A 14,716-nucleotide genomic window follows, 5' to 3' on the forward strand; every position below is an offset into this window, starting at 1 on the left:
ACAACAAACAGAAAATAAAGGCGGCTCGGCCGTCCAGTTAACAACAAACAGAAAATAAAGGCGGCTCGGCCGTCCAGTTAACAATAAATAGAATATAAGGCGGCTCGGCCGACCAGTAAATTAATTAAAATATTAATAAATAATATAAGCGGTATTCCGGCCATTATATCATAATATAAATAATAGTACAGGCGGTATACCGGCCATTATAGCAGAGTATATATGATACAATATATTTTACCGAATTGCAGAACGATCGTGCTGATAACGTGTTAAGAAATAACTTATAATTTATAGTATCGAGAAATTTAAATAAGAGTAGAATTTGATACCCGTAAGAAGCAAATAACACTAGTATAAGTGAGAGAGTTTATAATAAGGAAGAAGAAGAAGATGTAATGGTTCTTTGATTATAAACTCTTGTTCTTGTTTATGGTGTACGAATGAGTGAGATGAGTGATGGTATTTATAGTGAACAACAATACATAAAATATGAAAGATAGTTATTGAGTTGGTAAATGAGTGGATGATTATAGTGCTTGAGTTTGGTAAAGAAGTGAATGATCATAGTGCTTGAGTTTGGTAAAGAAGTGGATGATCATTTCAATGTTTATCTTATAACAAGCTATTATATAAATGTATAAAAATTAATTCTTCATAACAAGGGACAAAACTCACCTCACAAAGAGGAAACTGCAAAATAATATACTGACTTATTATCACTTAGAAGTGGGAATCATACGAGTCGCACGTGGAACGCGAGACACCGGCGTTGACGTATGCTACGTCGGCGTGATTCAGTTTTAGCAAGTGCATTCAGGTGACACGTATCTTCTATCCTTTTAAAAAATATAGTTTTGACATTAATTAGAGCGGTTGATTTTTTGAAAAAATTTTAAGGCACTTTATCACTTTTCAATTACATCCAAAGCCGCAATGCATTTGTAAGACATTTTCTTATGAAACCTACAGAGAGAATATACAGATTTACCCTTAATGAAAAAAATTAGATCTTTTCTATGCTAGAAAAAAGAAAAAATTTGTTTCTTTATTATTATTTAATGTACTTCTTAATATTTTGTTTTTGCTTATTTTTAAATTAAAAATACATATAACAAATTTTGTTGATATAATAAATTATGTTTTTTTATTCTATATAATTTGATATCCACTTTGATATTTTTTTTGTTATATTTTAAAATATCTACTTGTACACGTATTCAATGATTGTGTTATGGATGAGTGATATGTGGATGTTTGAAGACCGTGGATAATTACATATAGAATATAAACATGGAAAGACACATGTGGATGAGAGTGGGAAGATAGTGTAGACGGATAAGCATGGATGAGTAAATATGGACGGCTATTTGTGGATGAGTAAAATTATGATTAAAAATCATAATTTAGCACACTACATATCTCATGGTGGAAGATTGTGACGATCTCGATGCAATGCAGCTTCACCGAGCTCATCCACGACGATGTTGAGCTCGGAATCAATGGTGTGGCTCACCGGAAAGAGGAGATGACTCGTTTTGACCGATTGTTTTGGAGGAGGAGCTGGTTTTGGAGGAGGAGCTGGCTCGTTTTAACTTTTTGGTTTGTTTAGCTTTGTTTTCATCACTCAAGCTTTTTTTTTTTTCCTAGACATGTATGTGGTCGTAATTGGTTATTAATTTGTTCATCTTTGATATTGTGGACACATTGACATCCATATCATAGCCTTTCAATATGTTATATTTTTTAATTAATGTTTAGTGTTTGAGTTACTACTCTATCCACCACATAAACTTCAATTTTCTATCCACAAATTTAAGAGATCTCTCTTATTCTTTATTCATGGTTATGTTAGTGTCCATATCCACAACATAATCAAAATCTTCTTTTCTGGCCACAGATAAATATTGTTGTTGGGGTTGTGTCATTAAGCTCAGCTATTGTGGAGTTTGCTCCGATGAAACTTTTGAAATTTTTACACTCATCTCCGTCCACGCATCTACGTCCACGCATCATTCGTTCAAACATCATCCGTCCACAGGAAGCCACATGATAGGGAAGAGGTGGCACAGGCACCCATAATTTTCTTAAAAAATAATGTAAATGCTAAGTAATTTTATATGTGCACCCATTAGAATTTATAATTGTGCACCCATTAGAATTTAGATTAAGGGCAAATGAAAAACAAAACGAACTAAATTCCAAAAAAAAAAATAGCTTAGCCCACAAAAAATAAAAGAAACTTTTAAAACCCAATTATAGTTTTCAATTTCTTTTGCTAAAATCATAAATCCCTAACTAGTAGTGACTAGTGTCTAGTAACTATTAACGTGACATGCAAAAAACTTTAATAATATATTTTTATTTCCAAAATTTCTTTTAAAAAATATTTTGATTTGTTTCCACTAGGATCTGTAATTATTCGAATAGCATTTGAATTTTACACAGAAGTCCTAAAGTTTTAAACAATGATTAATTTGACTTTAGATAAATTTTGTTTTTTTATCGACGATGAAAAAATAATTTAGTTATTTAATTACATATCTTTTAATTTGTAGACTTTTGAAATTGGTTTTGAATTTACCTGCAGGGTCGGCTTAGATAGGGAGGCGAGCGGTGCGACCATCCCGGACCCAATCCATTGTCCCCCTATTTCTTAATAGATAAGGGTCTGGTTTTTTTAAAAAAAAATACATGTATTCTTATATTAAAAATAAGAAAAGGGGTCCAAAATTTTTTTATATGAAAATATTTTTTTTATTTCCGTAGATTTATTTTTAAAAATACTTCTGGTATTTTGAAAAAAAACATATATCTATCAAATTTTTTAAAGAAAAATAATAGGTGAAAATTAATTTTTTTTTTTGCCCAGGGGACCATGAATATGAGATCATTTAAGTGAATATCTCATTTTGATTTACCAAAAAATTGTTTCAAAATATTACAAACTACGAAGTGATACCTTACCTCAAGCAATGATTAATTTATAATGTATTAATATCAATATTTTATTATATTTAGTTTCATATTATTAAATATTTTAATTTTAATATTAGTAGTGCACCCACCATAAAAAATTTCTGGCTTCGCCCCTGTCCGTCCACGCATCAAATGTCTGTTAAAGGCAAAGTTGTCCACAGTTTATTGCTGGTCCACAACAAAATGTCTCACATGTAAAAAGTGATTCTGAATGTAAAGATAAGTCAAAAAGTGGCTTAAAGAGTAATCAACTCATTTTTCAAGGATCAACATCTCTATTATATAATCAAGTTTGAAATAAGCATAGTTGTGCTTCACGAGTCTCAAAATTATAATGGTGGCAAAACCAGTTTTGAACTTGTAGAATATAAATGATGTAAAAGTAGTGACTAAATTTCGTCACATGCCTAATTTTCTTGTAAAATTTAGTTAACCCCATTGACATCGTTCACTTATTTATGTTTGTCATAACGTAAGACCCTTCTTCCCCACACACAATTCGGATAGATCTGCTATATGCTGTGTAATGTATAAACAAAATAGTGTTCATAAACATAAGTCACTACATAAAAATATTTATAATGCGATCTGGTCGAGTACGAAAACTCAGATTCGTCATAAATAGACTGTTCATAATCATTATGTAACGCTTTTATTTCGGGTCATTCATAATTTTTTTTTGTTGGGCCATTACATCTTTAGGCCAACATTATAGCCGTCAAATGGTCTCTCCATGGTCCAAATGGGCATGACCAGGTGGACCATTTCAGTTTGGACATTGATGGATGGTCCATATTGGACAATGGTCCAAACAAATGTCCAAAACTAATAGAGACCATGTCCAAACGGACATGCCCATGGACATCCAATAAAATTTATAATTATTTTTTAATTATTAGTTTAGATCTTATTTCTAAAATTTTGAAATTATGTTTACTTTCCAAAATTATAAAAGTATTTTTTTCTTGTCAAAACTGTAAAACTATGTTTTTCTTTCAAAATTGAGAAATTTCATTTTTCCGTCGAAATCGAGAAATTGTTTTTTTCCGCCAAAACCAGAAATTGCGTTTTCCCGCCAAAACCGAAAATTGCGTTTTCCCGCCAAAATCGAGAAATTACGCTTTCCCACCGAAACCAAGAAATTGTGTTTTCCCGCCAAAACCGAGAAATTGCATTTTCCCGCCAAAACCGAAAATTGCGTTTTTCCGCCAAAATCGAGAAATTACGTTTTCCCACCGAAACCGAGAAATTACGTTTTCCCACCGAAACCGAGAAATTGCGTTTTCCCGCCGAAACCGAGAAATTGTGTTTTCCCGCCAAAACCGAGAAATTGCGTTTTCCTGCCAAAACCAAAAAATTGTGTTTTCCCGCCAAAACCGAGAAATTGCGTTTTCCCGCCAAAACCGAGAAATTGTGTTTTCCCGCCAAAACCGAGAAATTGCTTTTTCCCGCAAAAACCGAGAAATTATGTTTTTCCGCTGAAACCGAGAAATTGCGTTTTTCCGCCAAAACCGAGAAATTGTGTTTTCCCGCCAAAATCAAGAAATTGGGGTTTTCCACTAAAACCGAGAAATGGCGTTTTCACGCCAAAACCAAAAAAATTGCGTTTTCCCGCTAAAACCGAGAAATTGCATTTTTCCGCCAAATTAATGAAATACATTTTTCTGTCAAAATTGTGAAATTATGTTTTCCGTCAAAATCGTGAATTTTTTATTTTAACAATAAAACTATTGTTTTGGGTTAAATTATAAAGTTATGTTTTCTTTTGTTAAACTAATAAAAACATGTTTTAGGAAGCCCATGGACATCCATTGTCCATTTGATCTTCGTCCAATTAGACCATGTACCAATTAGTCTTTTGTCCTATTAGACCGTTTATTAATTGGGCACGTGCATAGCCCGTCCAAAATTTTTGGACTGCCTGACCGCCAAGTTGACAACTCTAGCCAACATGTATAGTAAATTTTCGTCCAAAAAAGGATTACAGTAACGTTTTCTGCGTTTTGGTACACTTCTATTGGGCCACATAACTTTTAACCAAAAAATATTATCGTGCGCATTAATTAGTTTTCACAATCAAAAGAAGATATGCGAACTAGAGTTCTTTCAGCTTACTATAATTTTATATGCGGAAACAAAAAAAAAACAAGATTGTTTGGAAAAAGATGCATATTTTCCCATTGATTCTGAAAAAAAAAAAGATTTTACAAGATCTGAAACTGAAACAATCGAATTAACCGCCGAATCCGTACAGAGTCCGACCCTGCCTCTTGAGAGCGTAGACAACGTCCATGGCCGTGACTGTTTTGCGGCGAGCGTGCTCTGTGTACGTAACCGCGTCACGAATCACGTTCTCTAGAAAGATCTTGAGAACGCCGCGAGTTTCTTCGTAGATCAAACCGCTGATACGCTTCACACCTCCTCTTCTCGCCAGACGACGGATCGCTGGTTTCGTAATTCCCTGGATGTTGTCTCGTAGAACTTTCCGATGCCTCTTGGCTCCTCCCTTTCCCAATCCTTTTCCTCCCTTTCCGCGGCCTGACATTTTTTCTCGGGAAAATTCAATATTAAAAACCTTCGATGGGAGAAAATAATATGTTGAGAGATTGGGAGGTAATGAGGTTTTTATATAAAAGGGGGTGAGACGAGAATGATTTGTGTATATGTGTTTTTAATAAGTTTGAGAGATTCTGGATCGTCTGATCGTTTACAATCGACGGTTGTTATCATCGATCCGCGTGGTTGTCAGCTTCTGACTTTTAAACCGTTAGATATGTTGCTATCCGCGTCATATGCGTGAGTGAGATTCTGAACCGTAAGATCTTGTGATTGGCGATTCGCAAGACGAGGGTAACGAGCGGGAGAGTTAACGCTTAAGCGCGGACATGCCAATATTTTTACGAAATTATATTGTACTAGGATCTGTCCGCGCTACGGGATTTGGATTACATGTCCTTTCCATTTGAACAGAATTGTAAAGGCATTGTTTGTTAGGTATTGTCTAGTTTCATGGTGTTGATTGTTTTACTATATGAGATATTTGAAAGAGAAGGTGACTTGAAGTCGTTAGACATGTAATAAGTTCATACGTATGTTGGTTGTATTTTATAGGGCCGTTAGAGATACTGGGCTATTACATTTGTTAATGTGGTCTTGTATGGGCTTGTCAATCGTATGTAACGTTTTTGAGTTGCTGAATATGTTGTTGGATTAATTTTCTTTTGGTTTTGTTATGTATATATTGGTTTAGCAATATCTTATTGACCAAGCAATCGGTGAGTTTTACATTATTTTAGTGCAGCGTACTCTTGCTTAATAGTATATTATACAGATGTTTTTAAGTAAATTGCATATGTTTCTATTTGTTGTAATTTTTTTTTATCCATACTATTTAACAATATAAAGTTAAAGAGATTTATAGTAAATCTATACTCAAATTTTGATCATAAAAGATTCTTCATTTTTCTTATATAATCTTACTTGGTCCCACACATATTTATAGTTTATAGACAGCTTTCATGTTTCTTAGTTCATGCAAGTTTGATTGAAAAAAAAGAGCGATAGAGAGATAACAATAAAAGAAGTAGAGTGAGGTTCTCTTCTATGAGTTTTGTACTTTTAACTTTGAAGTCTTAAACTCAATGCTAATTGAGTCTTATGTTTGGTCTCAGCAGAATCAGAATGACTCAGGCTGATGGTCAAAGGAGAAGACGGATAGACTTCATCAGCAACAGTCCAGAGCCACCACTTGTGTTGTGGTTTTGAGTTCACTCGGAACTCGGAGAGTGAAGATCTGTGAGTTTTCATCTGAGGATGATGATGATGGAGCTATTATGCTCAGCAATGAGGACTCAATAGGGTAAAACATGTCAGTGAAGTGATGAAGCCGTCGGGAAGAAGAAGAAGAAGAAGAAGAAGAAGAAGAAGAAGACCAAATTTGTCGGTATGGCCAAACTTGCAAATCCCACATTGCAGAAAATGGCTGCATTGTTACTACCGAGCTGTTTCTATAGAACCAAAAATGAATGCAGGATAGAAAAACAGAGATTCATGATCAAATAATATTTTTTGTAACAATTTTCAGCAAATAATTACTTAACATAATTAAGTAAGTTCATTAGATCCCTAAGCTTACAACACCCCAAAATACTTAAAACACAACAATACATTAATGATCATAAGATGATTAAAAAATTATGACGAAAGAAAAATAATAGTTAATGTGAAGAATAAAAAAAACATGGTTTGATTGCTAATTAACTCTAGTAGAAAAAATTGGAGAAGAAGCCTACCGAGATAAAAAAAAAAACAATCAAAGAAGCATTATTGTTATAGTTTCTGAAGCATCGGATTATTTCAATAGAGATAAGCATTGTCTATGAGGGAATATTATAACCCTACATAGTTACATTGTAGAATTAACTTAGAAGTGTTTTCCTGTCAACTTCATACTTGCAAACTAAATCATATATCTGCAATAAATCATAAATGAAACATAAACATTACAATATAGAAATACAAAAAGCAAAAAAAGTGACTGCTAACTTTTCCGTAAAAGCATTTGTTTCCTAACTGGTTTATTTAATGATGTTCAGTAGTGAACTTTTCACTGAAAAACAAAACAGAACACAAAATATACCACAATAAGCAAATCAAAGTGGAAACCTAGAATTTAGTAGCTCTACATATTCCATCCACAAAACAACCCATTTTTTTTAAAAAAAAGGAACATTCAAAACCAAAACAATCCGTCCAACGTCTAAGCTCATTTCTACAAAACATTTCCTGAAAAGAAAGAGTAATATTTTTTTGTCAAGTGTTTATCTGTAAAGGCTTTTATTAGCAAGATATAAAGTAATGATTTCTTATACCTGAAGCAATCATGTCTAAGTTCGCGAGTTGTGGTTGCAAAGAAGAAGATGCATATTTTGCTAAATAAACATTGATTAATCTGAAGTTATAGTAAAACATTATTTTAACATGACTTATATGTATAAAATAAGTTATATTTTAAATAAATGATAGTCTAATAAATCCGAAAAAATATTTAATAAAAATACAGTAACCTTCTCTAAAAATAAATAAATTATATATAAAAAGCCAATATTATAAAAAAATCAAAAACATTAATTTGTAAATTTTATCTTACAACACCTAATTTTTTATTTGATATATAATGTTTATTTAGGCTGCAAATATAATAACATAAAATATACATTCATGTATTTTATTTAAATATCAAGAACTATTATTATGTTTTTAAAAAAATAATTTCCTATTACTGCAAGTCATATATATACATTTTTGAAATATTTAAAATAGTAATTTTAAAATAAGTACGTAAGAAAACTAAAAATAAATTCAAAAATATATAAATATTATAAATAATCAATGTTTTGAGTGTTAAACCTAACCAAAACAATAAAAAACTCCATTCTACTTACTATATATATATATATATATCTAAATATATATTTTTGACACAAACATTTAAGAAAATTTATAACAACTACAATCATGAAAATCTATTCATGCTAATACAAACTTCCGACCTATAATAAAACTAATAAAAATATAAAAATAAGTTTAGTTAGACACATGTGAGAATGAGATGAGATTGTGTTATCATTAAACAATAACTACAATGTATTTGCTGAAAAGTATCGAAAGTCTACATTAAAACGATGAGAGCTCACATGCAATAAATGTTACATATTGGGCTAGCGTAATAGGCCCGTGACATAAAATCCCATCCAACAGACCCAAGACTCACAGATGTTTCTAACAGAGAGCTCAAGAAGACATCTCATGTATTCTTCTACTTCCTTCTTGGTTTTGGTCTCTTCATCACAGCTTTAAACTCAGTGCACAAAAAGCTTGAAAACAGTGTCTTCACTTACCAAGACGTACTCGTGTCCAAGAACTTGAGCTCGGGTTTTGAAATACGCCATGTTTTGCTCCGGCACTTGGATCTTGACCAGCACGTTCGTGCCTGCCCCACCCTGTTTTGAAAGAAGGAACCATTGTACGGAAATAATGAGACTCAAAAGTTACAATGGTGCTTTATTATGGTGCAATGGTGAACTCAGATACAAACCTATGGGTTTATTATGGAAAAGGCTAATGTTCCAACGTGGACTGAAAGAGTCCAAGAAGTTCATCAGAGCACCATGTCTCTCAGGGAAGCTGAACTGGTAGAGAAACTCTTCTCCAATACTCGATCTTCCACCCATCTGAACATATACAAAGTGTGGTTCACATATCACTTGCATCAATCAATGAGAGTTATTGCCTAAAGAGACGTACCAAATAACGCAAGTAATTTCTTACTAAGTCACTGGTTGTGAGGCTCCTAGTTCTGAACTAGGAAGATTCCATTCTCTTCTCTAGTGTTTTGAGCTCTCTGGGAGTGTGCACTCCAACACTAAGCATCAATACACAACATTGTCTGGATTAGAGAACGAATAACAACAACAACCTGGGGAAAAAAATATTCTCAGGTTATATTCATTGGTCCAACTTGCACCATATCAGATGTATTATATAACGGGATTAACTGTCACATGCTGTAATATCAAACACGCACCAGTTCACAGAATTTCTTAAAGCTTCCAGGATTTTCCGGCAAGATAGTAGCAAGAACAACCTCTTGGTATTAGTCTGCATATGCAAAACGACAGTATGGTGCGTCATATTAAAAATCTGGCAATAATTATGGCCGTGGATGTCATCTTCCTGATCGCCTGTCTCAGTATCTCTCGATCTTGCTGCCATTTTTCCCCATCCCAAGCGTGTCAATGAAACATAAAAAAAACAAAAAGGTGATATAGATTACCTCATTAACAATGTCTGCTTGGAAAAATCATATATCAAATCATAGGAATAATATGCGAATGTGTAATCTAGTCATTCTGTAAACTTGCTATCTAATCTGAGATTCATGTCAACATAGTATGAATCAACAAAATCAATATTGAGAATCAACGATCAACAGGAAACCCAAAAGAGTTGTTTTAGTCAATGGCAAACCTTGAGGATTGCATCTTAGGCATATTAATTAGAGCTTTAGAGGTATTGAGGAACCTCTGTTTCGCCAAATCAAACTCGTGACGGATCTTTGAGATGTCGTCTGAAAATTACGGCACAGAGTCCATCGTATCTGCCCCAAAACCAAAATCGATCAATCAAACATAGAAATTCGATAGGATGCGAGATTGGATGATGCAAAGTAACTTACTCTTGGGGGCAGGTGAAGGAGAGACGTAGGGATTGAACTCCGGCGGCATGGTGGTGGGGGCATCGCCGGAGATGGGAGGCAGAGGGGGAGAGACGTCGTTGGGATCAAGCTAATGAGCGTAGGAATCAGATGGGGAGCGGAACAATAATATTAGGGCTTCTGGTTATAGGAAGCGACAATAAGCTAAAGCCCAGACACAAACATAAGCCCACATTGCACAATAAGTTAAATGAAACGCGACGTTTTCAAAGGCGGGACACGTGTCGACATTACAGACCTCGACTTTCTGACCTGGCGCTGACGTGGCGCGCCCAGGAGAGAGTAGACAGTATTATATATATATATAGATTTGTATTTGTATTTTTGTTATTCTGTGATTAAGGAAGAAGAGCTTTGTTCTCGTGCGGGTTATTTGTGAGTTAATCTCAATTACTCGAGTGAGTGAATGTGATAGAGACTCTTTTTGTTAGGAAATTGTAATTTTGAGATTAAGAAACTTGTAGTCAGGATCAAGATAACAAGATCTTTAATAAAGTTTGAGATTTATAAGACTCTAGAGAATCTTGTTAAACACATTTTCTGAAATTTTCTGGAGCATTTTACTTCGATTGTTCAAAGGTACTTTTTCTTGATTTTTCAGTATTTAAATGAAATCAGAGGTGTAATAAAAGATAAAATGACAAGTTTCAACGAATAGTAAGCAGTCATGGACAAAATTCTCTTCAAATCCCAAATACTAAAACACACATAATATGAATAACTTGTCATTGTGAGAGATACGATGCTCACTTCTTCTTCTCAGTAGCACCGCCACCACCACCACCACCAGACCTACATTCATTACAACAACAAAATTAATTTATTTGCTGTATATGTTTAAGATGAGTGTTCGGAATGGAAATTTTAGTTAGCTATATACATAAGCATCAAGGCTATATATATAAAACAGTTAGGACTTTTATTCCCCAAGCAATAGACATCAAGAAGAGCAAAATGCAGAGTCGTCAAAAATGGAGCTTAGGGTTTTTTTTTACCTCATCTTGCGGAGAACGCTAGACATCTCCTCTCTCTTCCTCTTGGCTCTCTTGTGTGTTCCCAACTTTCGCTTAGCCACCTTGAGAGCACGTTTGTCTTTACCAACCTTAAGAAGCTCAGTGATTCTCTTCTCGTAGGGAGCAAAACCGGCAACTTCCCTTATCAATGATCTGATAAAGAGTGTCCTCTTGCTCGTTTGCTGAGCACACCCAAACAACAATCAATTTACAACAACAAATAAAGAATCAAGCAGAGTGACAAAATGCTGCAACATATATTGCTACACCAAACCACCAAATCAAGAACACAGCACCACGGATTCAGTACAAGATAAGCTCAAAATAAAGAGAACAAGAAGTACAAAGATGCATCAACATTGCTAGACAAAATAGTTTTAATAGTTTCAAACAAAGCCGTTAAGTTAGAACAATCACAAGATAACGATGGCAGCACTTAGGATCATAAATCCAGAAACAGAGAATCAGAAACTATGTTCCAGGCACTATGTGAACAGAACAAACACAATCTAGTCGAAACTATTAAGACTAAGTACAAAGAATAAAAAAGCTGAGAGAGAGAGAGAGAGAGAGAGATACTCCTTTGCGAGCACGGGGACGAGGAGCCAACTCGCGTCTGGTGACAACATGTCCCTTGTTCAACCCCACGAACAAACCGGTCTTCACTTGAGGAGCTGTCATCTTCTTCTGCAAAATTTTCAAAAACCAACAACAACAGATCATTTCTATACAGTTACAACATCGATGAAACCGATGCACATTTTCAAGACCATCACGAGAAGAGATATCAGAGAATCGAATCAGAAGTGATACCTTGTTTTGGAATCGAGCTGCTCCGAAAGAAGGAAAACGACTGAAAAACTCCGAATGGTATATACGGAGGCTAAAGAGAAACCCCTAACCCTTTCCCTAATAGTTCGGCCACTATTGGGCCTTAAACGCGGGCTTAGGTTTGGACTTTACAGTTTAACCCATTTTCTTACGGTAAGGACTCCTCCTATTGCTCTTTTGTAAAATATCGAAATGATTTTAAAACAGAGGGTAAAAACGTCTTTTAGTTAATTGAACCGGAAAAAGAGGAGCGAAGCCTTTTTTGACCCGTTTAAATATTTTTACTGCTTCGCCATTCATTTTGGTTTTGCGTTCGTTTTTTCCTTTTTCTTAAGACAGATTGTTTCCCGAGAATCTTCCTGTCGCGAGAAAGGTTTTCATTGTCTTCTCTTTCTCCTCCTGTTTCCTGTATCGTATTTTTGTTTTTACAGATCCTGATTTCTTTATTCCTCCACCTCGTTCTCGATTGACAATTGTCTCTTTGATTCTTTGAATTTTGATTTCTGGATCTGTAAGTGGCAAAGATTGGTATATTACTCAGCGCAGGCGAGGGCGAGCACAAGTGTGATAGTGTTATTTTTTCAACAGTGTTTCTCTGGTCGATATTGTTTAATATTAAATCGAATTGGAAAACGTGGTTCTGCTTGATCTAGAATCTTTCTCTCTGTCTGGATATAATTTTGTATTGACTCGTTGAAAATGAATTTGTTATTTTTCTTTGTTTATCATATAATAAGGATCATTGACTGCTTTGCCTTTTAATCTATTCTTGTTTATATACCAAATTGGTCTTATGTTTATTTCTTTGCAGAAAATGGCTGACGGTGAGGACATTCAACCCCTTGTATGCGACAATGGTACTGGAATGGTCAAGGTAAATGCCCAAATGTAATCTTTAATCTGATATCTATTGATAAGTCTCTCCTTTATTTCCTCCAACATATCACTGAGCTGAAAACTTATGGGTCTCTAGGTGTTCTCTTAAGTGGATTTAGAAGAACTCATTAGATGGATCTGTGCATTGTTTAACCATGGAAGTTGTAATTTTTGTTGCTGTTATTGATCTGATGAACAATGTAGCTAAGTCCATCTCTAAGGGTGTTTTATGTTATGTGTTTGACTTAGGCTGGTTTTGCTGGAGATGATGCACCCAGGGCTGTGTTTCCAAGTATCGTAGGCCGTCCTCGTCACACTGGAGTCATGGTTGGGATGGGACAGAAGGATGCATACGTTGGTGATGAAGCTCAATCCAAGCGTGGGATTCTAACTCTCAAGTACCCTATTGAGCACGGCATTGTCAACAACTGGGATGACATGGAGAAAATTTGGCATCATACTTTCTACAATGAGCTCCGTGTTGCTCCTGAGGAGCATCCTATTCTACTCACTGAAGCACCTCTCAACCCAAAAGCTAACCGTGAGAAGATGACTCAGATCATGTTCGAAACTTTCAATGCTCCGGCTATGTATGTTGCCATTCAAGCTGTCCTGTCACTTTACGCTAGTGGTCGTACTACCGGTAAGTCCAAAATCATATAGCCTTTTTTTACTCTGCAGATTCAAGAACTGTATCTTCAACATTTGTTGATCTATGCTTGTAGGTATTGTGCTTGACTCTGGAGATGGTGTGAGCCACACGGTCCCTATCTATGAGGGTTACGCTCTTCCCCATGCCATCCTACGTCTTGATCTCGCCGGTCGTGACCTCACAGATGCTCTGATGAAGATCCTCACTGAGCGTGGTTACTCTTTCACCACAACAGCTGAGCGTGAAATTGTCAGAGACATTAAGGAGAAGCTCTGCTACATTGCTTTGGACTATGAGCAGGAGCTTGAGACTGCTAATACCAGCTCCTCTGTGGAGAAGAACTACGAGTTACCTGATGGCCAAGTGATCACTATTGGATCTGAGCGGTTCCGTTGCCCTGAGGTTCTTTACCAGCCGTCTATGATTGGTATGGAGAATCCCGGTATCCATGAAACCACTTACAACTCCATAATGAAATGTGATGTGGATATTAGAAAGGACTTGTATGGTAACATTGTGCTAAGTGGTGGAACCACTATGTTCCCTGGGATTGCTGATAGAATGAGCAAGGAGATTACTGCTTTGGCACCGAGCAGCATGAAGATCAAGGTTGTTGCACCGCCTGAGAGGAAATACTCTGTCTGGATTGGAGGATCCATCTTGGCTTCTCTCAGTACCTTCCAGCAGGTAACTAGTACAACCAGTTTTATTTCACTCAAACCAAATAATTTCTAGTCATTTCTGACTGATATGTCTTTCATGATTTTTGCAGATGTGGATTGCAAAGGCGGAATATGATGAGTCAGGCCCGTCCATTGTTCACCGGAAATGCTTTTGAGTTTGAGTCTAAGCCATGGGGGTTTTCCAATTCATCCTTACTGGGTTTCATCTTCGTTCTTTGTTGCTCTTTGTTCTTCTTCAATATTTTCAGATTCTGGCCTAAGACATTTTGGAGCACTTGCATTATCTTTTTGTAGTATGGATACTTTTTGCGTCTGTCAGTGAATAAGAACACCTATTTTCATAAAATTTTCAAGGTATTGGATAGCAGTAAAAGTACAATCTATTGTTATGCAATAGTTGAATGTG

At 35.3% G+C, this 14,716-nt stretch overlaps 3 protein-coding genes and 1 long non-coding RNA gene across 9 annotated transcripts; 1 reads left to right on the forward strand and 3 right to left on the reverse strand.

The window, feature by feature from the left end:
* Positions 1 to 5,042: 5,042 nt before the first annotated feature.
* Positions 5,043 to 5,609, reverse strand: LOC106307897 (histone H4). The gene has a single exon (XM_013744988.1). It carries the CDS (start codon positions 5,522 to 5,524, stop codon positions 5,213 to 5,215), a length of 312 nt encoding a protein of 103 aa, XP_013600442.1. The 5' UTR covers positions 5,525 to 5,609; the 3' UTR covers positions 5,043 to 5,212.
* Positions 5,610 to 8,586: 2,977 nt separating this feature from the next.
* On the reverse strand, positions 8,587 to 10,368 carry LOC106309866. 3 transcript variants are annotated; one of them, XR_001263628.1, is made up of 6 exons: positions 10,217 to 10,368; positions 10,009 to 10,138; positions 9,566 to 9,746; positions 9,286 to 9,457; positions 9,077 to 9,212; positions 8,587 to 8,981 (listed from the first exon to the last, which is right to left on the reverse strand). It is a non-coding gene; the product is annotated as an uncharacterized LOC106309866 (long non-coding RNA). The 3 variants fall into 3 exon arrangements; XR_001263629.1 differs by having other exon boundaries at positions 9,310 to 9,403; positions 10,217 to 10,365; XR_001263627.1 differs by having other exon boundaries at positions 9,286 to 9,403; positions 10,217 to 10,364.
* A 496-nt stretch (positions 10,369 to 10,864) lies between these two features.
* On the reverse strand, positions 10,865 to 12,181 carry LOC106309973 (60S ribosomal protein L36-2). The gene is made up of 4 exons (XM_013747148.1): positions 12,082 to 12,181; positions 11,848 to 11,955; positions 11,251 to 11,450; positions 10,865 to 11,047 (listed from the first exon to the last, which is right to left on the reverse strand). Exons 2-4 carry the CDS (start codon positions 11,947 to 11,949, stop codon positions 11,002 to 11,004), a joined length of 348 nt encoding a protein of 115 aa, XP_013602602.1. The 5' UTR covers positions 11,950 to 11,955; positions 12,082 to 12,181; the 3' UTR covers positions 10,865 to 11,001.
* Positions 12,182 to 12,390: 209 nt separating this feature from the next.
* On the forward strand, positions 12,391 to 14,656 carry LOC106312299 (actin-1). Of its 4 annotated transcripts, none has more exons than XM_013749764.1 (5): positions 12,391 to 12,472; positions 12,911 to 12,973; positions 13,225 to 13,618; positions 13,701 to 14,314; positions 14,400 to 14,656. In XM_013749764.1, the coding sequence occupies exons 2-5, from the start codon at positions 12,914 to 12,916 to the stop codon at positions 14,463 to 14,465; spliced, it is 1,134 nt and encodes a 377-aa protein (XP_013605218.1). In that variant the 5' UTR covers positions 12,391 to 12,472; positions 12,911 to 12,913; the 3' UTR covers positions 14,466 to 14,656. The 4 variants fall into 4 exon arrangements, with proteins under 4 accessions (XP_013605218.1, XP_013605221.1, XP_013605219.1 ...); XM_013749767.1 differs by lacking the exon at positions 12,391 to 12,472 and adding an exon at positions 12,486 to 12,697; XM_013749765.1 differs by lacking the exon at positions 12,391 to 12,472 and adding an exon at positions 12,486 to 12,661.
* Positions 14,657 to 14,716: the final 60 nt, after the last annotated feature.

Source organism: Brassica oleracea, chromosome C8 (genome assembly GCF_000695525.1).
Source record: "Brassica oleracea var. oleracea cultivar TO1000 chromosome C8, BOL, whole genome shotgun sequence".
Classification (NCBI taxonomy): Eukaryota; Viridiplantae; Streptophyta; class Magnoliopsida; order Brassicales; family Brassicaceae; genus Brassica; species Brassica oleracea.